Raw genomic sequence first — 26,771 nt, 5'->3', positions numbered from 1 at the left:
AGATCTGGAGAATGGTGGAGAGCAAAATCTCTTACTACAAGAAAAGAAGGTTTCATTCCCAGCAACTATGTAGCAAAAGTAAACACCCTGGAAACAGAAGAGTAAGTTTTCCCAGTATCTAAATTCTGACAAACTTCTTCACCTTGGTGGTGTGTCCTTTATGGGTGAGGAAAGAGGTGGTTCTAACTCCCTGAAATACTTTTCAGATGGTTCTTCAAAGACATAACCCGAAAAGATGCTGAGAGACAGCTCCTGGCTCCAGGAAATGGTCCTGGAGCTTTCCTTATCAGAGAAAGTGAAACATTAAAAGGTAGGTTTTGGAGTGGTACTTTGGAATTGATATAGAGACAAAAACATGCAGTCAGTCTACACAAAAATTGGCATTGGGCGTGGAGTAGTTGCAGTGTATCCTATTGTGTGAATTTTATGCAGCTCTGTAGGAGTGAGAAGAATGAGAAAATTACCAGAAAAAGAGAGAAGAGAGTTGCAGGCTAACACCCAAAACTGAGATAAAGGGGAAAAAAAGTGTTATGTGTGTGATTACACTGACAAGAAGCAGGAATGAATGAAGTAGCATCTTTTCTCTTCTTGAGAGTTTGTGACTCCTTTATTGAAAGACATGATACTGTAATAGTAGCTGCTGCATTCTATAGTCTTCCATTATGGGGTCTGTACCCACTGCTACAAGTTTAAAATTGTAGTTAGTGCATAATGAGGGTTTTCAGTTCTACAGTGTAGTGTGATTCTTTTCAGAAAGGTTTTTGGTAAAATTTTGTGCTGTAAACAGACTGCTTTGTGCTGAAAAGCTCAGTGAAATCTCCAGGCTCTTCAGCCAGGACTTTGAGAAGAAATTCTGCCCCAGCCTGTGGACTCTAAGTGTGGATGGATGTTCCAGCTGGGTGCTGTAACACTGCATCCTCCAGAGGAAGGCACATGAAGCCTTTCAGCAGCTCATGCCTCTCCACTGCACGGGGTAGCTTTTTTCGCTCTAATGCTACAGATTCTTGACTGCATATCATCTGTAATGGGCCCATATCATTGTGCTCTCAGCTGAAGACTCCTAAATGTAGTTCTCAAAGGAAGTCTCCTAAATTCTGCATAGGGTACTCAGTAAGGCAAAGTACCCCCCAGAATCACTGGATATGTGTGAGGAGAGTTAAGGGGGTGAGATCCATTCTTATCCTTTGAAAATGGACAAGAATTGTACAAGTAGAAGAACCAAAGAGTGCCGTAGCTAAGGGTAGATGCTCTCCTGCCCCAATTTAAATCCTAGATGATGTTAGGCTCCCTAGGACTGCCAAGGGATCGACAGATGTAGCAGATCAATAGATCTGCTCTCCCTCCTCTGTGCCTGAAGCCATCTTCAAACTATCCATGACAACCAGCATGTTCCTTTTTCAAAATGCTGATCTCCAGTTTTCAGCTTTTGCCTGAGCAGGGTGGCAGCCCTGGTCCTGCTCTCCCAGCCACTTCTACTTGAGCTGGGGGACTTTCTGCAGAACTGGGCACTGAATGTGGAGCTGCCTGGAATATGGAACAAGTGAGTTTGTTGAATAAGATTGAAAAAGAAAGTATGGCTGTAAGCATTTTGGTGACCAGTTCAGGTCTGGGTTTTGCTAACTTCCTCCTGTGGATTGCAAAATGCTTTTTGAGGAAATGAGGTTGTGTGTAAGAAGAAAAGCAGACAAAATGGTGATTTTCTTAGGTTCAACTGTGCATGTGTGGACTCTGTAGATTTTTGCTGTCTGTTAATTTGCGTTCTTCTTTATCCACAGGCAGCTATTCTCTCTCCATACGAGACTATGACCCGGAGCACGGTGACGTTATTAAGCACTACAAAATCAGGAGTTTAGACAATGGGGGATTTTACATCTCTCCAAGAATAACTTTTCCTAACATCAATGATATGATCAAACATTATCAAAGTAAGTTACATCATTTAGTGAATTACTTAATAGAATGCAGCCTTTTTTTGTTCCCTAAATAACTTGGGCATGCATGTTATCAAAGATAAAGTAAAACTGATTGGAACCTGAATATTGTCACATAACCAGATCTAGTGCTGGTTGCTCTGTGGCATACCATTGTGAACTGAAGACTAGCTTTATAATACAATTCATCAAACTTAGGGTGATGTGAATAAGATTTGCCTGAATTGTAAGTAATATTTTATTTGAGAGTTAATTTTTATTCATAGTTAGCAGAAACACATATAGACTTGTGAATGTTATCTTGTACCTAGTGTTGAGTGTGAAATTGGTTTTATTTTTCCTGTAAATGTGTTTAATTGTTTATTTTTAAAGGAATAAATATTCCATATACTTCAAAGAAATAAAATTGCACCCACATAGAATGTATACATTTATTTTTAAAAAGAAAAGGTGGGGAGAGGAAGGGACAAATCTACCTGTGTTTTACCTGAAAAACTGACTTCTTGTTCTGCATTACCTCCTGCAGGATAGCTCCAAAATACAGATTTTTTAATCTTGTAACTGGGAATAAAGGCAAGACAAAAATAAAAAGTAGGACATAAAATCACACACTAATTTTTCAAAGCCATTCTGAGGACTTGGCCATGAAATTTTTCTGAATACTTAGTTATGTGTGCTAGCTTGTTCAGCATAGCTGGAAAACCTAAGAATTATTCAACGTTCATATAAAAGTTATAGCTGGTCAGTGTCTGGAGAAAAAATTATGTTGACCTACTTATGCTTGCATGCACATCTGTCTGAAATGATGTCGCAAGAAAATTTAATGACAAATTCAGAATGCAGATCCCAAACCTGACTCCAATGTGCATCTTAATCAACATAGTGTCAGTAATAAGATCTGATATTGTATTTATTTGGTGCAAGTTATACTAAAACCCCTTAATAATCTGACAGTAACCAGATGCATGTGAAACTTTTTTTATTAAATTTGTCTCTGAATGTGAAATTTCAGATCAGAGACACTTAAACTTTTGTGAAAGCACCGGAAAGTTTACATTCTCATCATAGCATCTGGTTATTTTGAATATTATTGTGGGCTGGTTAGTGCAATTAAACAATGTTTATCTCAAGTCATGCAGCACAGGAGTGTAACATATTTTGTATTTTTTTTTCTTTGAAAACCAGGGCAATCAGATGGTTTATGCAGAAAGTTGGAAAAAGCTTGTATTAGTCCCAAACCTCAAAAACCATGGGATAAAGATGCATGGGAAATTCCACGGGAATCAATTAAATTAGTGAAGAAACTTGGAGCTGGTCAGTTTGGAGAAGTCTGGATGGGTAAGTTTGTTCTTTTGAAATGAGTATTTAACTCTGAAGAAAGTGTCATTTCAAAGTCATTCAAAAACATAGTGGACATGAACCTGATCTTATATACTTGTAAAACAACAAAATCAGGCCCAGAATGTACTTTCTGTTGAAGAGAGAGGGTTTGTAAAAGAGCGTAGATACCTGACAAGGAAGTGGAACAAATCCTTTTGGTGTCTTTTAAAGGAAAAAATAGTGAGTAAGCACTGTAATTTAGAAGGTCAAAGACAATAGAATTTTTTGTTGTTTTCAGGCAGAAATAAAAAGTTATAGTAAGATGTGGCTCCTGAATCTCAAAACCCATGAGCCTCTCAGAACTTTGTTTCAAATCAGAAAGTGTTAAAGAATATGAAATAGAAGAACTATTATCTTTTAGTGAATTGTGTACAGGGATTTCATTGTCCATTTGTGAAGGAGATGCCTCCTGCAATGGAGTGCATGGTACTGCCATACTGGGTGAAAAAAGGGAACAGACTTAACCCAAGAGTGTTGTCTGCCAGTGTGCTGCTCAGAAAGCAGGTGATTTATGTAGTAAGAAGGCTAGAGATTGAACTCATCAGGCAAGACCCCAATAATAAAAAGGTCATCAGACTTAGAAGCTGTAAACATTAATATATACCCAGCAGAAAATGATAGCATTCATTATTATAGCCTGAATAACCTGCTTTCTTGGCTTACAAGCAGTATTTCCTCAGCCTAAGTGACTTCCTATTGGCAAGGAGCTATGCCCAGTGTCACATTCTGTGAAGATGGTTTAATCATCTTGCTTTGAAATGCTGCCTATTCTGACATCAGGGTATTCTTTTGGTTTCCTCATTGCTGTGTTCTGTGTGCTATTCATTGCTTACACACTTTTTTGCCAGTTACCATCTTATTTGAGGTAAACAATATCTTCCTCCCAAAGTCTTTATTAAGATGTTTTTTCAGGTCAAATCATTCTCTTAGCCTTTCCCCGAATTTCTTTTTTGGGACATTATGTTTAAATAGGAATCAATTTGTTATACTTAAAGATCAGATTATGGTGATGATGATCATTATTAATTTTAAGACCTAAGATTCTATAGGCAGAGCATTTCTGAGCAACTTAAAAGTGTATCCCAGAGCTGGTTAGAAAACACAAAGCTGTGAATGGTCTCCTATAATCCATGGGAGTGTGTCAGTCTGATGGGAATGTCATTGCTTTGAAGAGATGCTCTCATTTAGAAAAGCAAAGCACAGACTGGTGCTGTTTGAGTGGCAAATTAAACACACACAGCTACAGTGTCAATCAGAAAGCTCTGACTGAGTCTTAGGTTCAATCTTTTGGTATAAGTCATGTAAAAAGTGCAAGCAACACGTTTCTATAATATAATATAGCCAAATTCAACCTAAGGCTTAAGAAATGCTTTAGCTATGATATACATGAATGACAGTTTAGATACTAGTCAGGACAAGTGTCAACCATTGTGCAGCTATTTGTTTCTAATAAACCAGGGTAACAAATGTTTAACTTATACTGAAACACTGTGGAAGACTTTGTGGTAGGAGCAAATCACCTGCTTGAAAATGCAGATCATTTTGGGAAGTGACTACTTCTGCGCATACACACAGAAAAGAATAAAACTTTTAAAGAGTGTTTCTGCTTCAAGATGCTTCCTCTTGTTTGTGTAATTATTTTAACATCTAAATTGGACCTGAACCCTATGTCTGAGTTGCTGCACTGTGAGAAAAACTAGTGTACTGTGAAAGTGATCGCTGCATTTCCTCTTCTTTGAGTTCTTTGTGAAGCGAAAGAGAATGATTTGCATGGCACAGGTCCTGTCAAATCAGGAGCATGGTTAATCTTAGAACCAGGGAACTTCAAGATGGGAAAGCACATTAGGTCAGCTGTGTGGTGCAGGGTGTCACCAAACACTGACATTGTAATGTTCACCCAGGGATTTAGGGAGATGTGTAGAGGTACTGAGCAATAATCTGCTTGCTGTGCTCTGCTGATTCTGGAGCTGATTGTTGCACTGCCTCCTCACAGAGAACAAAATTATTTTTCAGCCATCATGTGAATCAGAGAGAAATATTGTTCCATGGTTTAATTACTGAATAAATTTCTTCCAGATAAAGGATACTTAGAATTGTGGTTTCAGAGGGAACTATGTCCCACTCAAAGGAATTGTGCTTTTGAGTAAAGAAAGATGTAGAGCCACTGGACAAAATCCAGCAAAGAGCCACAAAGATGATGAGAGGACTGGAGCATCTCTTTTAAGGAAAGGCTTAGGGATCTTATCAGTGTATGTAAATAGCTGAAGGATGTATGCAAAGTGGATGGAGCCAGGCTCTTCTCAGGGATGCCCAGGGCCAGGCGCAATGGGCACAAACTGAAACACAGGAGGTTCCTCCTGAACACTCACTGTGAGTGACCAAGCAGTGGCACAGGCTGCCCAGAGAGGTTGTGCTGTCTCCATTCTCGGAGAGAATCAAAAGCCAACTGGACACAGTCCTGGGCAGCCAGCTCCAGGTGTCCCTGGAGGTGTTGGATACAGACGCCTTCCACAGGTCCCCACTATGTTTCTGAGAGATATGGGAATATAGACATAATACTGATACTGCAATGTGAAGATGTGCAATTATAGCTTCTGTAGTCTTTGCTTTTTAGTATCTCTGTAACTACTTTCTGGGCTCCCATGTGGGCATCTTCCTCTTGAACAGTTTGGAGGAAATTAATTTTTATTATGGAAGGAGTAAGGAAATCCTAGGAACAAAAAACAGGTCTCCATATGCCCCAAGCACTTGGCTGTATTCCTGTGTGACCTGTGCAGAGAATTTGTTTTATGGAATGGGTAGGTGCATTTCCTCCAGCTCTGAAGAGTTCTTTTTACACAGAGAAAAGTTGCTATCAGTTTTCCAGTTTTTTCTATCAAAACAAGCGCAGTTTTATGCAATTTTTTAGAGATTTTCTGGGTTTAGGCTACCAAGTTAGTGTTTATGTGTGCATTTTGGTGATCAGTTGTGCAGCCTGGGCTTTCTGCCTTCACATTTAATGGGCTGATTAAATGTAAAGTGAGAGAGTGAGATGAGTGAGAGATGGAGCTGCTGCTGCATTATTCTGTTCTGCAGCTGAGTGATGGCTGTAGGAGGGGAAGGAGGGAAATGCTGATGTGCAATGGGATGCAGAGAAGCTGCTGTTCCTCAGACTGTTTCCCAGTACCTCCTCCAACACCTCCTCCTGCTCCAGCCATTGTCTGCCTTCTAGCAGTGTCATATTTCCACACCTTAAACTAGTTTTTCCCAGTATACTCTGCAGGGAATTACTGGAAAAGTACAGGAAGGAGAAGGGTGCATATTAGACCCTTGTCCACAAAGCTCTGCATCTTCTGTGTTCAGAAATCATAGGATCAGCCTCAATTGTCTATTATGTTCATATCACACCTTGGCCTGATTAAGCCCATGCAAGAATCTGGGGACAACCTGGCTGTGCAAGATACTGCTCTGTCAAAATAATAGTAATCATCTCCAAAATAAATACCTGAAACACTAAAATTTTAGAGAATTTTTAGAGAATTCAATTCTAACATGTAGAGAAGAACATGGCTCGTTGTGAGACATCATCACACAATCCTCAAACTTTCATACTGTTGCTTGCTTCACATTTGACTTTCAACAGTAGCTCAAACTGCAAAGAGGCTGACTTGTTGCCATGGTATGAAAGGTTTTTAGACCATGGAGTTCAGTGCCTCTGAGCAGCTACTTTAGTGATGTGATGAACCAGAGCAGCACTGCAAGAGCAGGGTCTATGTTTTATGCATTTTTGTTCCTAGTGTGAACTGATATGATGTGAATCATGATGCTCTGTGGTATTAATAATCCATGAAGAGACTACTCAAGCAGGGCTAAGAGGAGAGTTAACAAGGCAAATGCAGCAATTATGGTGTAGTTTATTAATGAGTCACATCTTGCTTGCATCTCAGGTGTAAAAGATTCTCTTATTCAATAAGTTCTGAATTAGAATATAAGTAATTTGTGCTTTGGAAGGGTATTTTCTTCTGCAGCTGTTAGAAATACCAGAGTGTGCTCCTAGAGCTCATGGCCACCTTTTTTTGGTGTCCCATCCCTCCCATACAGGATGAAATAAATGAACATGAGAGATATCCAAGATCAGGCATTTCTAGTGCTCTCACCAGCTACTTGTTTTGTACATGACCACCAGAGGGTCAAAGTAGACTTTTTTTACAGCAGAAAACCTCCATATCACAGAGATGTTGTAGTAAAGCAAACTATCTGTAAGAAAGACACAAGTTTGATGGGTATCTTCAGTGAATGTAAAATCCTGTTACATAGCTAATATTAAGTGTGTTGGTCATAATTGCTTCACTGAAATAGTTGTATTAATTAGTATGTTCAGTAGAGAATTCAACAAATTGAGAGTGGAGCTCATGCTCTGTTTTAGGGCATGGGATGGAATGGTAGAAATGATACAAATAATCTTCTTGCTTCTTAAACAGAGAGAAAGATATTTATTATCTATTTTTCTGATAGTTATAAATCATATACCTGAGCTTTAACAGCGAATTTGACCCGTAGCTGTAAATTTTTACTATTAGGTAACTGAGAGAAATGTCTTTGTTATGTTTACCACGTTTGGAAAAATAGACTTAATAATCATGCAGGTGAATATTTTGTGATTGTGTCATAGTGGCTTTTCTCAAGTGATGATCCCTCTTCAAAAAAGTGCTCAGAGCAATCAGTTAAGAGCTGGAAACTGGATCCTTTCTTTGCCACTGATTTCTTTTGTTGGATGATAAATAGCATAATGAAATGGTGGATTCCAGTTTAGAGGTGTATCCATCATGGTGATGATTGCTGAATAAGGAAATGAGGCTATTTTGTTGAGTCATGAAGGTTTTACCTCTTCTGAGAAATATTTGTACAATGTTGCATTGGGTACGGTAGGGATAAAAGTTGCATTTATATTGCTCTTTCTCACTTTTATTTCTTTTATTTTTCCAATTAAATTACTTCACAAAATAAACTTTAGGATCAGTGCTTGCTACTCTGTTTTTTAATGCTATTTTATCATTTATTTAACGTTTGGCAAATGTTAAATCTGAAAATAATTCGCTGCTGTTCTCTTTACTGACAGTTGCTTTTTATATGAGTAGAATGTTACATTAGAAGGTTTGCTAAACAGAGAAGTGCACCACAGCCACGTTCTCCTCCACTCCTGGCATGGTCTGTGTGATAAGAAGTTACCACCTTTTAAATCCTGTGCTGAGCACTGCAGGATTGCAGTCCTGGCAGCGTGTCCTTGTGGGTCACGAGAACCATTTGACTGCACTTTCCCGTAACGCTCCGTTTTGAGCACTCAGGGTTACAGGAAGGATTATGAGCATGAGACTGGCATGCATGAAATAAGTGTAATCATGGGATTTAAGATACTTCAGAATCTTCCAGCCAGTCCTTGGACTCTCTTGTTCTGAGGCAGTTTAAGTGGACATTCATTGAAACATGCCTTGACCAAGTGTTTTAGGGGCTACTTGTGAATGGAAACTTGGTGTGAAGTAAGATCATTTGCTTGCTTTATTTTTTTCATATAACTGATTCCTAAAAGTAGGGAATGGATCATTTTTCTCTGCAGTGCTGTATAAGTTGCAAAATAAGAAGGAATTCTAGCATAAATATTTGTGCTACATGTGGCACTTGCTCTTAGCTATTCCTGGAATCCAACCTCACCTGCTTTACAAATTCCTGCTGGTCGGGACACTGTGGGCTGCAGGGTGACTTCAGTGCACTGATCCTATTTCCTCCTTGTAGGTTACTATCATAACAGTACCAAAGTGGCTGTGAAGACTCTGAAGCCTGGAACAATGTCTGTGCAAGCCTTCCTGGAGGAAGCCAACCTCATGAAAACCCTTCAGCATGATAAACTTGTTAGGCTTTATGCTGTAGTGACCAAAGAGGAGCCTATTTATATAATAACAGAATTCATGGCAAAAGGTGAGAAAAAGATTGGATCTGCCTGCTGATTTGGGCTAAAGTAGAATTAATTTTCTTCCCAGTGGCTGGTGTGGGGCTGTGTTTTGGATTTGTGCTGAACACAGGGTTGATAATACAGAGATGTTTTTGTTATTGCTCAGCAGGGCTCACACAGAGCCAAGGCCTTCTCTGCTTTTTGTGCTGCCACCTTGGTGAGGGGGCTGGGGGTGCTGGGAGGGTGGGAGGAGACACAGCCAGGACAGGTGACCCCAACTGACCACAGGGACATTACTGACCGTGTGGCATCATGTCCAGTGCATAAAGTGAGGGGAAGAAGCAGGAAGGAGGGACATTTGGAGTGATGGTGTTTTCCTGAGTAACCATTACATGGGATAGGGTCCTTCACTCCTGGGGATGGCTGAACACCTGCCTACCCATGGGAAACACTGAATTCATTCCTTCTTTTGCTTTTCCTATTCCTATTAATCTGTCTTTATCTCAGCCCATAAGTTCTCTACATTTTGCCCTTCTGATTCTCTCCCTGGTTCCACTGGTGGGGAGTGAGTGAGTGAGTGAATGGCTGCACGGGGCCTGGGTGATGGCTGAGGTTAAACCACAACAATCTGCAAGCAATAGTTTAGTGAACTCTTCTGCTTATTCTAAACTAGTTCCCTTTCTTTTTAAAGAAATGAATGATAGAGTTATTTTTGAATGTTCAAATATTAAGGGAAGAAGCACCTATCCTTAAGATGGGCTGAGGCTTTCATTTTATGGCTCATTACTGCATTTGTGAGATAAACAATTTTTACAGTTTTCTTAAATGCAGCAATTTCTATTGTTTCTGAATCAGAGGATAACCCCCAGAATAGCTCTGCTTCCTTTGGACTCTCTCTAGCTAACTTTTGTTTCTGGTATCATAGCAAGGCAAATAAAACAAACCTTAGGCATTGCATTGTGTGGGTCTTGGCTTGTTAAAGGTGTGTGTAATTAGGTGAGTGAGGAATGGTCCTGCAAGATTGGCTGCACTACTAGGAAAGGACTTTATAGAGCATTACTACAGAAAATATGTTAAGTTTGCTTCTCAGATTATCTTGGGTAGTAGTTTTTCTCGATTTGTTCTGTTTTCAAGCAATTTTGCTGGCAACTTAATGAGCAAATGTTGAGGCACTTAGTCTGTATAACCTGGAAAGGATTGATGTATTTGATTCTCCTAGGCAGCCTTCCTGATGGTCCACAGAGTAAGGTGCTTATCAAACTCAGCACCACTGACCTGAGTTTTGGTCTCATGGCAGCTTTCTACAGCCAGGGAAATAGCAAAGCTTGAATGTCTGACCTGCTGATTTGGGTGCTCCTGTCGTTAAATCATGCAAAGAGACTGTCTTACTGTAGTCAACTTGAAAATACATCAAAATACTTCACTGCATCAGTTTTGTTATCTAGAAAAGTGGGGAACCAATGTGACCTTTATTTTTGTAATAAGATGCACTGATTTAATTTTCCTCTGTTTTAACAGGAAGTTTGCTGGATTTTCTGAAGAGTGACGAAGGAAGTAAATTGTTGCTTCCAAAGCTAATTGACTTCTCTGCTCAGGTAAAACTTTAAAAATGTGCCCAAAATTATAGGGGGTTACTTCTCTTAGAGTCTGAAACACATACTAGGCCATGTTATCCTAAGGATTTATTACATTATAAAAGTGCAATTTACAGATCAATTTGGAGTAAATGTGGTTAGCTGAAAGGAGGAAATAGATGGAACAAGTTTCAAAGGGAATATGTGATTAGGCTTGACTCTCAGATACTGCTGGTGACCTGTTTAGATGGCAGCAGTACCCAGCTGCCTTCCTTTGTGAAAAGGCTGCTTTCAATTTGAGTGGCTGTGAATTGAAAGTGTAAGGACAAGTTTGTGAGTTTTTGCTTAGGAGATTCCCTCAGAGTTAATAAATGTGTCATTTTTTAACTTTTTGAGTTAGGTTAACTGGTCAGACTCCTCTTAACCTCAGTGTACTCTTCTTAGTTTCAAATTCTCAGGTAAATTATTGTGAAATGGTGTTTCAGGTACTAGTGTATGATTTATGCACCAGGATGATTGTCTCTAAATATACAAGTTAAGTCTGTCTTAAATGAAATCTGAAGAGACTCCAGAGTGATTTGTGTGTCAAAGCCTGAGTCAAAGGTCCCAGAGGCCAGTGTTTTGTCTTGGACAGTTATCAGGATTGGGTGTCCAGGGAGGCATGTAAAAAAAACAGAGTAATGATTCTGCTTTTGCAGGTTGTATTTCATTACAGTAGTAGGTAATGATGGCATTTCTGGTAGGTTATTGTTAACCAGCCTTTTTTGGGGTTGTTTTTTTATGCATTAGAGTTCACAGATTGTTGTACCCTGTTATGGTAACTTATTACAACTCATGAGGAAAGATGGGAAAACAATAAAAGGTATAATAAACCATTAGGAATTTATACCAAGAATTCACAATAAGAATATTATATAAATGTTTTATGTAATTATTGCTATACAAATAACTATAGGATTAGATATTAGGAAGTATTTCTCTACCAAAAGAGTTGTCAAACACAGAACAGTCTTCCTAAGGAGGTGACCAATGCCCCAAACCTGTCATATTTTAAAAGTCATTTGGTCAATGTCCTTGATATATGCTTTAACTCCTGATTAAAGTGGCCTGAAGTGATCAAGCAGTTGGACTAGATAATGACTGAAGGTCCTTTCCAACTGGAACTATTGTATTCTATAGGATATTATATTGTTATATAGTTATTCAGTATATGAAATATAGGTTTTTATTTCACATAGACTCAATGGAGGAACTATTTTTCCTATAACTATTGGTTTAGTGTGGTTATAGGCTCTTCAAGTTTTCTGAACTCTTTGGGTAATTTGTCCCTGAGAATTTCTTTTTAGTGGGATAAAAGCTTTGCAGATGTGGAAAACCTGCTGAATCCCAGGTCATGGTCTGAAGAGATGAGTAACAGTGGGCAGAAAAGAAAATAAAAGGTAGCTTTGAAAAGAGTTAAAAGGTAGTTTTGAAAAGTGTAAAATTCAAGAGAGGAAAGAATATCTGTGAGCATTGATATGAATCATGCTCAGGAGAGCATGATTCATATCAGTGCTCACAGAGCACTGGAGACCTGAGATGTGGAGAGAAAAGCACATGTGGTTTCACAGCATTCCTTTTTATTAGAGTTAGGAATGTTTTGTTAATTTTAAATTAATGCTGTGTTTTTAGGAATGTAAGGCTTGAAAGGGGTGATGAACTAAAGAGCAACTCTGTGTACACCTTGGGTAAATCACTTCAAGATAACAAAGGTCAGAGATTGTCATTCACAAAGCTTTGAAGGTCACTTCAAATGGACATCACTTGTCACCCTGATCTGACAGCAACCTCTCAGAGCCAGTTGCTGCACTTGGCCCCAGAGGCCAGGACCTTGTGCTGCACAGGTGATGTGAGAGGTCCCTCTTGTCATATAAGATGTAGGCCATCAAGAGAAATTCCTGAGACTGGCTTGCAGTCATCCTAAAGGGTTGCTCAGGAATGCCTCTCTGAGGATTTCTGGCTGAGGCCCAAACAAAACTTTGGAATAGAGATACCGGGATTTTTCTTACGGAAAGAATTTGTAGGGTTTTTTGAGCACATTTGTAGAGTCCTTAATGCCACTATGTGATAACAGGAATGTGTGGAATAGACTTGCAGGCTGCATATGTGTAGTTCAAGACCAGAGATTTCCCTCTGGCCAACACAGATGTTCCACTGGTCTTGTCTGTCTCTGGCAGTCTGAATCAATTGATAGGTCTTTAGGGCAAAAGGTGGACAATAATCTTCTCACACTTCTGCTAAGGTAACCCATGGATCACATTATTTCTGAATCTAGGCTGTGTCTAAAGGAGAGAACAAAATGTGTGTAGTTTTTTTGGCGTGACTCCGGTTTGTACAGATGGAACGCTAATTTGTTCTTACAGAAGTGATGTTAACCTCTCTGCAGAGCAAAGGGGAAAGAAATTGGAAAGATATGTTTCAGAAAAGATTAAAATAAACATGGAAGGAAGCTTGTGGTGAAGATTCTTATCCTTAAATAAGATCAGGCCTTTTTTTTTTTCCTTGGTGGACACACACTTTATCTTTTCATTACTCTCTGTCACACCATTCTGGCAAAGCACTTTGCCAGGCTATCCCAGCTTCTCAGGAACACTGAAAATGCAAGAAATGGTACCTGAGCATTAGCTTATTTTTGCCCTCATTCATCTGTGGTGTTAGAAGACACAGGAGGGACTGGGAATGGGAGAAAGGGAGAGGAGGACGTGGTCTCTGTGACTATTAGCTGGCTAAAGAAGCTGCTACAGGCAGTTGTACAGGAAACCCCAGCTGAAGCTGATTTTCCAAGTGAAGAGCACTGTGGGATGTTGTTTGCATTGCCAGGCTGTTGTTTAGTGCTCCACTTTCTGAGTTCATTACGCCTTTGCCTTGAAGAGTCTTGAAAGAAATATGAGTTTGCAAGAGGTGAAACATTCTGACTTTGCAAAATCAGGACTGCTCCTCTAGGTGAAATAAAAAGCTTTTTAAAGTAAGCATTTTTCAAGCAAGTAATCAGATACACTCCTGCTCTGCAATACTGATGTAGCTGTGTAGTAGGTGAACCCACCTGCTGATGGACATTTTTGGCAGAGATAGCTGTTACTGGGTTACACTTACATCTAGTGCCTACCTTAACTTGCAGCTGTGGGTTCGGGACTTTGAAGGTTTACTTTCTGTACTAATGGTCACAGTTTATGAAATGAGGTTTGTGGAAAAGATGGCAACAAAAGGCTCGCTAGGAAGGTGGTCCAGCTCAGTTTCTAAAGCAACCTGCTCTCTGACAGAGCTGAAGGTATCTCCTGTGTTTTAATCAGTGCATATGAATAGGGGCTGGGGGAATTTAATGTTAGCTATGCCCTGGCAAAGGCAATTTTATCCCCTGGACATGAATGTTAGAAGTCTCTGAAATGAGGATGTTTTAAGGGAAACTGAGCTTTGCAAAGGTGTCTTCAAGCACATACCATCTGCGTTAGTATGGAGTAGAGCTGTAGAATTCAGCACCAGCCTGGCTCCTTCAGTTCCTAAAGCAACTGGAAAACTCAGGGTTTTACTGGTTGGTTTCTGTCTTGCCTCAGAGGCAATTTACCAGAGGAGCCTCCAATTCTGTTTTTTCACATTTCCTGAATTCACAGTTGTTCCTGCTTGATTAGATCTGCTGAAAACGTATGACACAAATTCAGCGAACCTTTTGTATGTGTAAACTCTTCCTGCTTCTTATGCAAATCCATTACCTCCCACATAGGATACACATGTGTAGTGGCTGTGGTTAGGAAAATTATACCTGTTTTTACTAAACCAACTCATAACTTTTGAAAGGATCAAAGCTTTGTCCTAAAACCTATCATTTCTTCTTCCTCATGCAGTGCTGATACTTCCATTAATTCTTCTATAATCCGCAGTTTGACTGGCAACTTCTTTCTGTCTTCCAAGGCTACAGTGCCATTGAAATAATAGTAAACTTAGAATAAAATTAATAGAGATTTTTGATGCAGTGCTTTAATCCCTCTCTACCCTCTTTTTTTTAAATCATAGTAAAAAGTAGTACCTAGATTAAATTAATTTTATCTTATTTGGCATTGTGACATCTCCACTGTTTATCCTTTTCATGCTTCTTTGATTTTTAATGATACACTCTAATGTTCCAGTGCATAATGATATACATTACTTTTATATTTTTTTCCCTGTGAGTCTGCTTTAACTACATGGTTGCTTGACTGGGGCAAGAGGAATATGAATTTGCAACCTTTCCTGACTTCACCTGTAGGATAAGCCCTGCTGCAAACTGAAAATTGTTATTACACTGATGTATCATTCGAAGATCTGTGTCTTTTGCCACAGTTTTCAGTGGCCAAATACAAAGGGTCTACACCCTCTTCATAGCCAAAGAGTCATGTGAAGATGAACTGTCTTTTTGGAAACTCTGTGATCAACAAGTATATTGTATTATGCATTGGACATTATTGAAAGGTGCAATTATTGAAAAGTAACAGTTATTGAAAGGTTGATCCCAGACCAAGGACAGCTCTGTCCAGATCAATAACACCTCCACATCAAACCTTTCAAAGCTGCAGACTGTTTTTAGTGAGGCTTCTCCCTAGAAACTGAGAGAATTACCAGATTTAAGGCAGTGCGAACCTCAGGGTGTGCTCCATTATTTCCTCTGCTTAAAATGCACCAACAGGATGCTTGTGTCCATCCTCAGTGTTTTGCACTCATTTCCAGCCTGGTTTTTGGGCTGCTTTACCTGCTTTGGCAGGAGCATCCCCCCCAGCTGTGGGCCAGAGCAGCCCATGTGGCAGCTGGGAGTAGCTCTGAGGCCACTGTCCCACACCCACCGTGACTTAGCTGAAGCCTTACAGTTACAGAGGTTGGCTTCTGGAGTGATGTATTTCTCCTGAAGGACTTTCTGTCATTCTTGCCCTGGGTGCATAGTTCCCAGTATGTAGAGATTCGTTTGGGTTGTTTTTAAAAGGATTTAATTTGGGTATTCCTAAAATTGTGTGTCAGTAGTTCATTAAAGGTGATGGGGAGCTGCTCCCTTCTTGGCAGTAACACTTGAGCAGTGTAGGCAGAATTCTCTTTTAAAGGCCACGAAACATATTCCCGAAGCCTGAATTGGCTTTCCCATCCTGCTCCCCAGTAGATGTTACATGTAGCTGAACAGTCTTGACAGGTACCAATGATCATTAAAAGAGAGGGGGAAAGGCTTTAATTTTCTTTTGTTCATATGAATTTCTCTAACATTAACATTTCATTTGGCAAGGAAAACCCAACAATAATCATTAGAAGTTATCACGTGAGCTCTGGTACCCATTCCCTCAATCAAAAGATCACAATTTTTTTTTCTTTCTTCTTTTCCCATAAGCAAAGGTTTAATATGACCAGATGTGTGAATTCAGTTGTTTGGTTGCTGTGTTTCCCCTCCTTGTCTGATTAAAAATTCCTTGCTGATATTCTTTCCCTTGGAATTTTCTGCATTTTTCAGTGAATCTAGCACAAATAAGAGGAAATAAAACCATCATTCCAATGGCTTTTCTTGGTTGGATTTGGAAACTAAAGATCATGATCACAAATGTTTCTTTTGTGAGGTGATTCTTCATTCCCTATCCAGCAGTTGACCCAAATGTTATATCTGTGCAGGAAGAAGGAGGGAAGCTGACTCCTCTGTGGTGTTTGATGTATTTTTGGGAGGATATATTTTTTGGGGACATGTATTTTTTTACCAGACCTGTCAGCATTTTGGGTGTACCTGCCATGCTGGCCAGTCCAAACTCAGCACTGACCTTAGAGCAAAACCTTTCCTTTCGTCTCTGCTTCCTCCCCAAGCCCTGTAATGGCATGGGCAGGAGAGAGAGGCAGAGCAGACTCTAAATCAAATACTGCTCTTCTGTTGTGTCTGTAAGTCCCTAAGAAGACTCTCATTGGCAATTATTCACTAGTAGCTACTTCCTTCATTAGCAAATGTTTTACTTATTTCTAGAAAATGTGAAATGCAGGTGTTGCTCATTCTCTTCATCAAAGTTTCTTCTTGGTTTAGTGTGAGACCCCCCTGCACTGTGCAATGTCACACTTCTCTGGAGAACGTGTCTGACTGTAAGAAGAGGTTTGCGGTGGAAGGAAGTGGGAGTGCAAGTGGCTCTGTTTTTCCATTGCTTAAACCGAAAAAGAGGAACAAAAGCTGTGTAGTTTTGTGTTGTAAGTGGGGGCAGCCTGTGCCTTGGCAGTACCCCTTGGGGACTTTTTAAAAACGAATAAGCAGAAGTGATGTTGGTGTTCTCTCCCGATTTGGCCAGCTGCTCTGCCTGCTTTACTGCACAGCTGAAAGGAGCAGCCCTGGTGCTGGGGAGGGATCTGTGCACTTGGCTGCTCCTCGGCTGGAGAGGAAAGAGCCTGTGCTGAAGCTCCAGGGACTGGCACTGGTGAAGAACCCTCACTGCTTTACTGCTGCTCCGTTGGCAGGTCTGAGGGCGTGGGTGTTCCCCAAATCATGTAGCCAAGAGGCATCTGTCACCCCCACAGACATCCCAGAGAGGTACCTGTGGCACGGGTGGAGCCTTGACTGGGAATGTCCCATCACCCATCCCACAGGGAAGATAAAAGCTGATGGCTCCCAAAGACAGGCTTTCTTCTTCTTTCTTCTTAGCTCCTCTTAAACTTTTGGACTGAATACAGTCTACACACATCAGCTTTATTACTCTGAATTTAAAAACTATTATTTCAGGGTTTTGTTTTGTTTTTGGTTTGGTTTGGGGTTTTTTTGTGGGAAAAAAAAAGTTTTTCTTCAGGAGGGAAAAAAAAAAGTAGCCTGGAAAAAATCATCCCCTGTGCATATTTTGAGGTTATTAATCCTCTTTAATTTGGTTTGGAAATCAATTTGGACTACAGTAGATTTTATATATTCTAAAGGTGTTACAACTGCAGCAAATGCAGATCCTGCATTTATGACATGCTTGTTTTGTGGACAGAAGCAGTCCCATGGTGAGGATGCAGTGCTGCAAGTTCTGACAGTGCTCTGTAAGCTGCTGGGGATTTTATCAGAAAAGCAGATAATATTTACTTGTGATACTATCTGAGAGCTGGCTGTTGCCAAAAACTCTTCATGTATGAACAGGTACATGTTGCTGTAGAAGAAAACAAAGTTGTTTCCCCATCTGAGTAATTGCTTCCTGATTGTCCAGGATAGAAAGTTGTTGGGTTTTTTTAACTTCTCTACACTGTTGCTTTATCAGTATCTGCTTCATCACAACACCTGTATCCTAAGTGATTAATTCATTGTATTTTCTTAGTATTTAGAAAACAAACTGGTTAATAATTTAGGAAAAAGAATATTTTAATAGAAATCTTAGGAACATTTCATTCAAGAGTCTATTTCAGGAAATGTCTTTCATATGTATCTAATCCTGCCAGCTGTTACTCACCCAAATAATTCTTTCAGAGCTGCTACTGTAAAAGCGGAGTTTTGGAGGACTGGCTCTGTGCATAGGTTTTCCATGGCAATCCCCCCTTTTCTGGTTTCCATCTAAAATTTCTCCAAAGACACCAATAATTAATAAATGGATGTGGCTTTGCTGATACCTTTGAAGAAAGAGGGATCAGACCTGGTAATGGAGCTGTATGGTATTGAAATATCAAAATAGTTGTTCTTTTGGTTACAGATTGCAGAAGGGATGGCATACATAGAAAGAAAAAATTACATCCATCGAGATTTGAGAGCAGCAAATGTTCTGGTTTCAGACTTACTGATGTGCAAAATTGCTGATTTTGGACTAGCGAGAGTGATCGAAGACAATGAATACACAGCAAGAGAAGGTATGTCTCTTTATTTTTGTCATTAAAACTTCAGCCTCTGGGAGGCACTGAGGCTGTGTCTAACAGAAATAAGGTCACCAAGGATAGAAAGTGCCATAACAGCTTCCTAGGGGCAGCATTGTAATGCCAACAACTTCTAAAATGAATAAAGGAAACTAATAACCTTTCTGTGCTGCCCAGGCTTTTTGACGAGCTTATTTTAAATAAATTTGAAAGACAAAGACAACCAAGAACATTTAACTGCACACAATTTTTTCCTAAATTGAACAAAATAATTGCAAAGTCACAGTTTCCATCTCACAGAATTAAGGGCCAAGAAACTATGATCTCATATTCTCTTAACATCCTTAAGTGCCAAAAGGACCTCCTTTCTCTTAGGGAAAGGAAGAAACGCCAGCAGGTGTAGTTGCTGGTACCAAGAAAAGCTTTAGCAGAACTGGTTCCCTTTGGGAGCTGTTTGAGGAGCTGCAGCATTAATCTGCACCTTCAGCAGCATGTCAGGGACACTGGAAGGCTGGGTCATGTCCCTGTTCAGCACATGGACCCTTTCAGAAGTGCATTGGTGGTTGTAGTGAGGAGTTTTTACTTATGCTTCCATGCATAAGGGTAACTTTCCAGAGTGCTTTGTAGGCTGGCTTTCCCCTGCTCCTTTTAAAGACACTGCCTCAGGTTTTCACAGTCTGGATGGATGCTGTGGTACTGTAGGGCAAGAGGGGAAAAACTAAACTATGCAGAAGAAAGAGAACAACGCACTACAGCTGAGATTAAAGGAAGATGAGCTATTCAGCAGTCACTGAGTTACAGTAATTCAATACATCAGTGGGAAGGGACTGTTTAAGCAGTTTTCAGAGGTACAGACCCATATCTGTGGGTTTTAGCTAGCTCTGGACATTGTATATTGATTAAATTACCTTCTCAGGTTATAAATTCTTGATGTCAAGTTCCTTTGATGTGTTTTCTGCTATCAGAAAAGTTTCCTAGCTCACCTGGTATTTTGTGCCAGAATGTTAGAGCAGGCTAAAAAGGGCTTAGGGAGACTCTGCTTGTTACTCCTGATTGTCAAATGAATTAATGTAGTATTCCCAACAAAGGCTGCCTGAATGTTTTTATTCAACTGAAAGGAGTTTGCTTTCATATGGCAATTTCTGGAATCAGTTAGTTAGATATGAAAGACAGTAATTTAAGATATGACTATTTAAGGCATGTCTTGCTACTGCTTTTGAATCTATGGCTGAATGTGAAATGGATTAAAGTGACTATTTGAGACTATACTTTTTTTTAGGTGCAAAATTCCCCATTAAATGGACGGCACCAGAGGCAATTAACTATGGATCTTTCACTATTAAATCTGATGTGTGGTCCTTTGGGATTCTCCTGTATGAAATTGTTACATATGGAAAGATTCCTTATCCAGGTATGGGCCTGTGGTTTTACTCTGTATTTATACTTTGGTGCTAAAAGGCAAAGAAAATATTCAGAAAAAGAGCTGGCATCTGACAGTAGTGACACCAGTAATTGGGAAAACATCTTACAGGTAATCTTACTGCTTTAAAAACTTAGTCACTGTATGTGTAAGGCACATGCCTCTCCAGGGTAAATTTGAGCAAACAGACTAGTGGCACCATGGTTATATAGACATTTTTTATATTCTAAAGGTGTTACAACTGCAGCAAATGCAAATCCTACATTTATGACATCCCTTTTTTGTGGACAGAAGCACAGTCCCATGGTGAGGATGCAGTGCTGCAAGTTCTGACAGTGCTCTGTAAGCTGCTGGGGATTTTAGTAGCATAATATGTGAAGATACTAACAGAGCATGTTTGCACAAGCAAATAGGCTGTAAGAACTTGTCAGTGCTAGCTAGTCTAAACAAATATGAAAGCAGACCCTAAAGCTGATGTACCACTAGGAATGTTTGCTCTTTGTTGTTCCATACAGTCAGGTACAAGGCCACAGACCTTGTGCCTTGGGGAGCTGTGGGATGGTCATGTGCTTCATGTTTCATTTTTCATTGTTAAACAGAATATATATTAAAATTTGCAGCATGCAGAGACACCTTGTATAAAGGGGTTTTTAATGCACATAGAATTGTTACATCTCAGGCATAGATGATTAATTCTGGACAACAGACTGCATTCATTTAAGCTTACTGAGGTTATGGGAAATTGCCTTAATTTCCCTTCTCTTGTGGGCAAATGGGGAAAGTACAGCCATGTTCACCTGTACTGCACATCTCACAGGCAGAGTAACTTCTGAGAAGAATCTTGGGATCCTGACAGGAAAAGGAGACCAGACATTTCATTCAAGCAAAGCTTTCCCAGTGCTTCCAGTGCAGCAGCTCTCACTGTTTAAACAGTGAAAACATTTTCACCCCCAGAATTCAGCTGGAATTCTGCATCCTGAACTCCCAGAGATGGTGAAGAGGCAGCCCCAAGTCCCTGAAGTGACAGTAGGCTGAACACCTCTGGACACAGAGACATAGGAAATCCCACAAGACGTGGGCAGTGGGAAAGGGTGATGACATCCAACTTTACAGTGCTGTGGAAGAACATAGTGACTTTCCATGCAGGAGGTAGAGCCAAACCAGACATTCTCATGGCACAGTTCTAGGCCAGGAAAACACTTAAGCTCAAGACTAGCCCCCTTAAACTTCAAGAGAGGGTAGGGCTGCTTGCACAGCTAGGTGCTCTGGGACAGTTTGTAGGTGAGGGCTGTGAAATACTTGACAGGACAGCAGGTCCTCCCAAAGCTCTTCTTACTCAGTGCTCATGTCCCAGGGGAGGATCAGAGGAGAGATGTGTGCAGCCAAGTACTGCATGGCTCTTCCCACTGTCAAGATACCTTCCTTTTCCCCGTTAGCACTTGCCTGTGTGTACAGGCTGGGCTCACAAGATTATTTCTGAAGAATTTCTGCTTAGTAAATGGTCCTTCTCTGAGCAAACCTACAAGGCCACCTGGAAACCAGCACTACAAAAATACAAAACCCAATCCAATACTTAATTCTGCAGCTAAATCTGCTCTCTTTACCTTCATAAGCCATATCATGGTTTTATTCTAAGAACAAAGTCAATCTGTATAGCAGACGTAGTAATGCTGCACTGCTGTGGGAAAATCTCTCTTCTAGGGGAAGTCTGGGCAATATTTTTTTTTTAAATGTGGTAGCATTTTTATGAGCACCATAAATACTGCTTGCACTGTGGATTCATTTATCAACTAGCAGTTACATATGGAAGGCTCTTGTCTGCATATTAGGAGATTTTAATAGTTTGCAGGTGTTGCTTGCATTAAAATGGAAGAGAGATATATATCTATTTTAAATAAAAGCATAAATTGAAGTAGCCTGTTAGACTGAAAGTTGATTCTGAGAATCAGAATCACAGCAAAATACATGGGTGACCAATCTACTTTACATGAAGAGATGTGACAGATTTGGGCAAATTACCCCAGCATGGCAATAGTAACCTGGTGATAGGTCGTAACCAGTAGCCACTGGACAGAAACAGTAAATTGATTTTTCACTTCTAATGGGAATGCTTCAGAGTTTCAATTATTTTCAATTATTAACCAGGTAGCAACCAGAGTATTCTGCATATAGCTGCATATGAAACAGTTGGAGTTGAAACTGCCAAGTAGCAAATACCTGTACTCAGCTTGGTAGGAAGTGTTTCTAGCCAAGAAACTTGGAGCTTTTGTGATCTTTGTTCTTAAATTCTAACACCTGTTTCTCCTCCTGAGAAACTCAAAGCCATTAGTGGAACTGCAGTTTCAGGAACTACCTCTGAAATATGAAACAAGTATCTGATTCTCCGGGCATATGAGTTGCATTGGTAATTAAAACCTAATTTCTGGGCGATTATCCAGCATGTCAATACTGGCACCATCCATAATTGCATTCCAGTTATGTCTGTCTATATCTATACCCAAGGTATGACCCTTTCTCTACAGTGGGATTCTTCCTCTATCCCCTCTGTTCACATCATTTGCCAGGCCCTTACATAAAGAAATGTGTCTTTGTGAAAATTAACAGGTACCACAGCATAAATTAACAGACATGTACCAAAACTTCAGCATTCAAGAGGGTGTAAGTGTGATAAATATATATGTGGGATATATTTCTTTTACTGATTAGGATGTAGATATGGTAAGACAGATAATTCTTTAGCTACAAAAAGGGAAATTTGAAATAATTTTTAAAAGGTAAACAAGTAGCTATTTTTAGAATACTGCTTGGACTGTGGCTAACCCCTTTTGTTTTAAGTAAAACCCCAAACATATGGAAGTATGTACCTGACATGTTTACTGTGGGATACTGATAAAGTGTTTTCATTTTTTGCTTCTGAACTCAAATGGATATTAAATAGATAGTTTTCCTGCAGGGTAGCTGAAACACAGGCTTTGTCCTTAGCATTCACAATGTTACAATCAGTCCTTCAGACAACAGATCTAAGCACAAGACTATAAAGTACTTAAACCCAAAAAATCATCTCCATTCTGCACAAAAGCCCAGTAGCAGCAGTCTTCATGTAGCAGCACAGTCAACTAAGATTTCGTATGGTAGGAATAACTGTTTTACTGCATATATTATATACAATTTATTTCTTTAGGTTCAAGAGAGCCTATCTGTTTTCTATATAATGCTTTATTGACTTCCTGTATTTAATTTGTCTCTATATAGCAGTAATTCCTTATTCTGTGACAACATGCCCTTCTCCTACTTTGAAATACTTCTTTTCTGCACATGGGCAGTATTAATTCAGGAAAACTTCCCTTCTCCTTCCAAAGAGGAACTGAAAATACAAAAGATGTGCCCAAAGTAAGCACTTTGATCCAGACTCAGATTACATGGCTGAGGGTATTTTTGGAAAAGCTTAAAGCCAACAGGCTTGAGCTGAAGTCAGCTATATGAACTATGGTCATCTTGAATAATCCAAGTAGTTACACTGGATCAAGTTGTCATTTGGTTGTAATTCAAATGTGTCCTTACCTGCCAAGTGGCTTAAACCATAGCCACAGCAGTCAGGCAATACAGACAAAGGTCTGCACAGTCTGCAGCAGCAGAGCTGCACCAAGGATTCAGGGGAGCACCACATCTGCATCTCCCCTCTTGCCCTTGCTCAGAGCAGGACCCATCCATCCTGCCTCCTCTGAACTGAGCAGAGCTGCTCTCCCTGCACCTCTGGAGAACTGCTGTGTGCAGGAATCTGTCCTGCATGGACCTGAGCAGAGGCTGAATGGCCTGAGAAAACCTCGAGGAACTGCAGTCTTGGGCAGAGCTGCATCACATGGAGCATTGAGCCTGAGGAGTGGCCAGTGGCTGAGAGGTCTGGGATGCCCTTCTCAAAAGGGAAAGCCTTCTCTGCTGAGAGTGAATCTCTAGGCTGAAGCACAGGTGCTTCCTGCATGCCCAGCCATCAGAACAAACAGCAGTCACTGAGTAAAGAGTCTGTGTCCAGGGAAGGTAATGCAACCACTGGGCTGATGAGATTTGCAGAGGAGGGGACAAGCTCAAAGGCAGGTTCCTGGGTAGGAAGTGGTGAGCCTAAAATAGCAAAGGCTGGCTCTAGCTCAGCTGACCTTCTGAGAGTAGGTGTTGAAATTGTTCTGTGAACCAGTCTCTCTCAGATTTGATAAAGAGGGGAGGGGTGACAGGAAATAAAAGCAGGGAGGAGGATGAAGCCCAGGGCAGGACTCTCATGTGACATGAGCTGGCACGGAAGACGCAGGATGCACTGCTGGTACTTACAGTTCTTCTCCTCTGAAAGAAAAACCATAGCAGGGAAAAAATGCAGAGCTCAGCATAGCTGGCAAGATGGTTTTGTGTGACGGGAACAGGACAAGAGGGGAAATTGCTTATTACAATTAAAGATTTCATAAGTGACTGTCCAATATCTTGCAATCAGCAGCATTTGCACAAAAGCTGAAGAAAACCTGGAAGTTTTGGGCAGGCTGCCTGGCAGTGTGGTCAAACAGGGAGGCTGCTCTCCATCTCAGAATAGACAGGTCTGCAGCAAGCAGAGCAGTAGCTCTGCAGCTAGAGATGAAGGCTGGTGCCAGAGCAGGCTTTTGCTGGGAATCACAAAAATCTGCCACAGGAGGCAGAATAACTGGGGACAGGACTGGTCAGAAGAACAGGGCAGACATGGTTCTGGAGACAAGAATTGTGATTTTTCCTACTGCCTTGTTAGACTTGGCACCAAAGAGGCTGTGATGCTCAACTGCAGAAACAGAAAGGTTCCCACCAGGATTTTCAGAACAAGTCTCATGGCTGGTGCACACCTTGACCTTGTTTATTGAACTCATGCTGGGAGCTACCTGTAATAAGTAGCAAGGGTCTTATACTAGTAGGTGAAGGTCTTTACAGTGAAGTAAAAAACAAGAAAAATAATTTCTCTAGGAATGGAGATAATTTCATCAAATCTTTCTTCTTTTCTTTTGTTGAAGGTATGAGCAATTCTGATGTGATGGTTGCTCTTCAGCGTGGGTACCGAATGCCACGCATGGAAACCTGCCCCGCTGAGCTTTATGATATCATGAAAACATGCTGGAAAGACAAAGCAGAAGAGAGGCCAACCTTTGATTACCTACAGAGTGTGCTTGATGACTTCTACACAGCAACAGAAGGGCAGTATCAGCAACAGCCATAGAACAAAGAACACTTCCTAATGCCATAGATCAGTGGCACAGACTATCTTTAGAACAGACTGCTCAAACCAGTTACTTCACACATTCAAATGTCTTAACTGAGTGTGGAAGCTGAAGTGCTGAAGGAAAGAATAATTCTGCAGAGAAATCATGTTTTAATTTGGTTAAAACAGTTCCTCTAAAGCTTCAGGTTCTCCTTAAAGGCCCTGTGTTTTGCATCTGTAGAAACACCCCAAAGCAAACAGGCTTTTTGGGGTGGGGAGGGAGGAGGAAGGAAAGCAATCATTCCGTGGTACAGCTCAACAAGACCTTCTTAGAATCTAAGCCATGTTACAAGGAGACCTTAGTCAAAGGGTTGAGAGGATGCATGAACGGCTGTTTTCAAAACAAAAAGTTACAAAGGAGAACTTACAGATTTAAGACATAGCCATGTTCTTAAATCATCTTTTTTGAAATACAGCATATTGCAAAAATTATTTTTATATCCTTGTTATTTCACATTACTATCAGGCATACTGTCACCTCTTGTACGACTTTCTAAACAGTGTCAAAGTTTCCTTTCAGGAAGAGTTATATATGTAATTTTTTACACTGAAAAAAGTTCCGGTTTACTGCTGTAAAACCCTAAATTTAAAATCGTTCTCAAAGCACTGTGAAAACATCACAGATGCAGAAGTGCAAGACAAACACACATGACTGCAGACGTGGCAGCACATCTCACTCTGTGTTCAGCTTCCCACAAGGCCAAAGTCAGCATCTGAAGTCCATGGCAAAGCACAGGATTTTGAAGGAAGTTAATACTTTCACTGCAGTCAGTGAAACTGTTAACAGTGAAAATATTTTAATCTTAATTTTTAATTCTCTGTGGTTATCCAAGAATACTCCTTATATTTTTGCTGCTTTAATCAACTAACCTCAAATCTGTTTGAAAGCTAAAACTAGCTCTAGCTCTATCAAAAACAATTTGTGGAAACATGCAATAGGATATCAAGTTACATTGCAGTGACACTGAAGTTTGTTGCTCAGTATTACAAATCTAATTCTGAAAGTGAATGCAATTTGCTAAGCTCTTTACATTGAATTGTTCTATCAAGTTACTTACCCAGAGAGATGAGCCAGTGCAATTGCAATGTAACCACAGCATAGATCACTTCTTTTTCAAAGCATCACTGGTTCTTACAACTGAAACCCAGTACAAATCTTTGCCATCCTTCAGCCCAATTATTTAGACAAATGGTACTTTGCAGAAGCTTAAAACCTTTCTGAGAAGGCTTCAGTGTGCCTGCAGTTGAAGCTCAGCAGCAGAAGTATTCGTGGCTTTTCTTTTCCAGTGGCTTCCTTCAGTCAAACTGTGCAGTTTAAACAGACTATCAGTTAAATATGTAAATAGTTTCTATTGTATGGTGATTTTTAACTTTAATAAACACTTAATCCAAAGCAAGTTGTATGGTAGTAACTTGAGATAAAACAAATAGCTGATGTTCTCTCCACTGG

General features: G+C 40.2%; 1 protein-coding gene across 8 annotated transcripts in view; it reads left to right on the top strand.

Moving 5' to 3' along the window:
* Positions 1 to 26,714, top strand: part of LYN (LYN proto-oncogene, Src family tyrosine kinase) — a 50,004-nt gene extending 23,290 nt beyond the window's left edge. For all 8 annotated transcript variants that reach the window (XM_063393860.1, XM_063393850.1, XM_063393891.1 and 5 more), the window contains exons 5-13: positions 3 to 101; positions 207 to 310; positions 1,776 to 1,925; positions 3,117 to 3,269; positions 9,081 to 9,263; positions 10,756 to 10,832; positions 18,482 to 18,635; positions 19,918 to 20,049; positions 25,077 to 26,714. In XM_063393860.1, the coding sequence (XP_063249930.1) occupies positions 3 to 101; positions 207 to 310; positions 1,776 to 1,925; positions 3,117 to 3,269; positions 9,081 to 9,263; positions 10,756 to 10,832; positions 18,482 to 18,635; positions 19,918 to 20,049; positions 25,077 to 25,279 (1,255 nt within the window). In that variant the 3' untranslated portion in view covers positions 25,280 to 26,714. The remainder of the gene's footprint in view (positions 1 to 2; positions 102 to 206; positions 311 to 1,775; positions 1,926 to 3,116; positions 3,270 to 9,080; positions 9,264 to 10,755; positions 10,833 to 18,481; positions 18,636 to 19,917; positions 20,050 to 25,076) is intronic.
* The last annotated feature ends 57 nt before the right edge of the window (positions 26,715 to 26,771 follow it).

This window comes from Prinia subflava, chromosome 1 (genome assembly GCF_021018805.1).
Source record: "Prinia subflava isolate CZ2003 ecotype Zambia chromosome 1, Cam_Psub_1.2, whole genome shotgun sequence".
NCBI lineage: Eukaryota > Metazoa > Chordata > Aves > Passeriformes > Cisticolidae > Prinia > Prinia subflava.
Note: the sequence above shows the minus strand (reverse complement) of the source record. Positions and strands in the feature narration are given on the sequence as shown.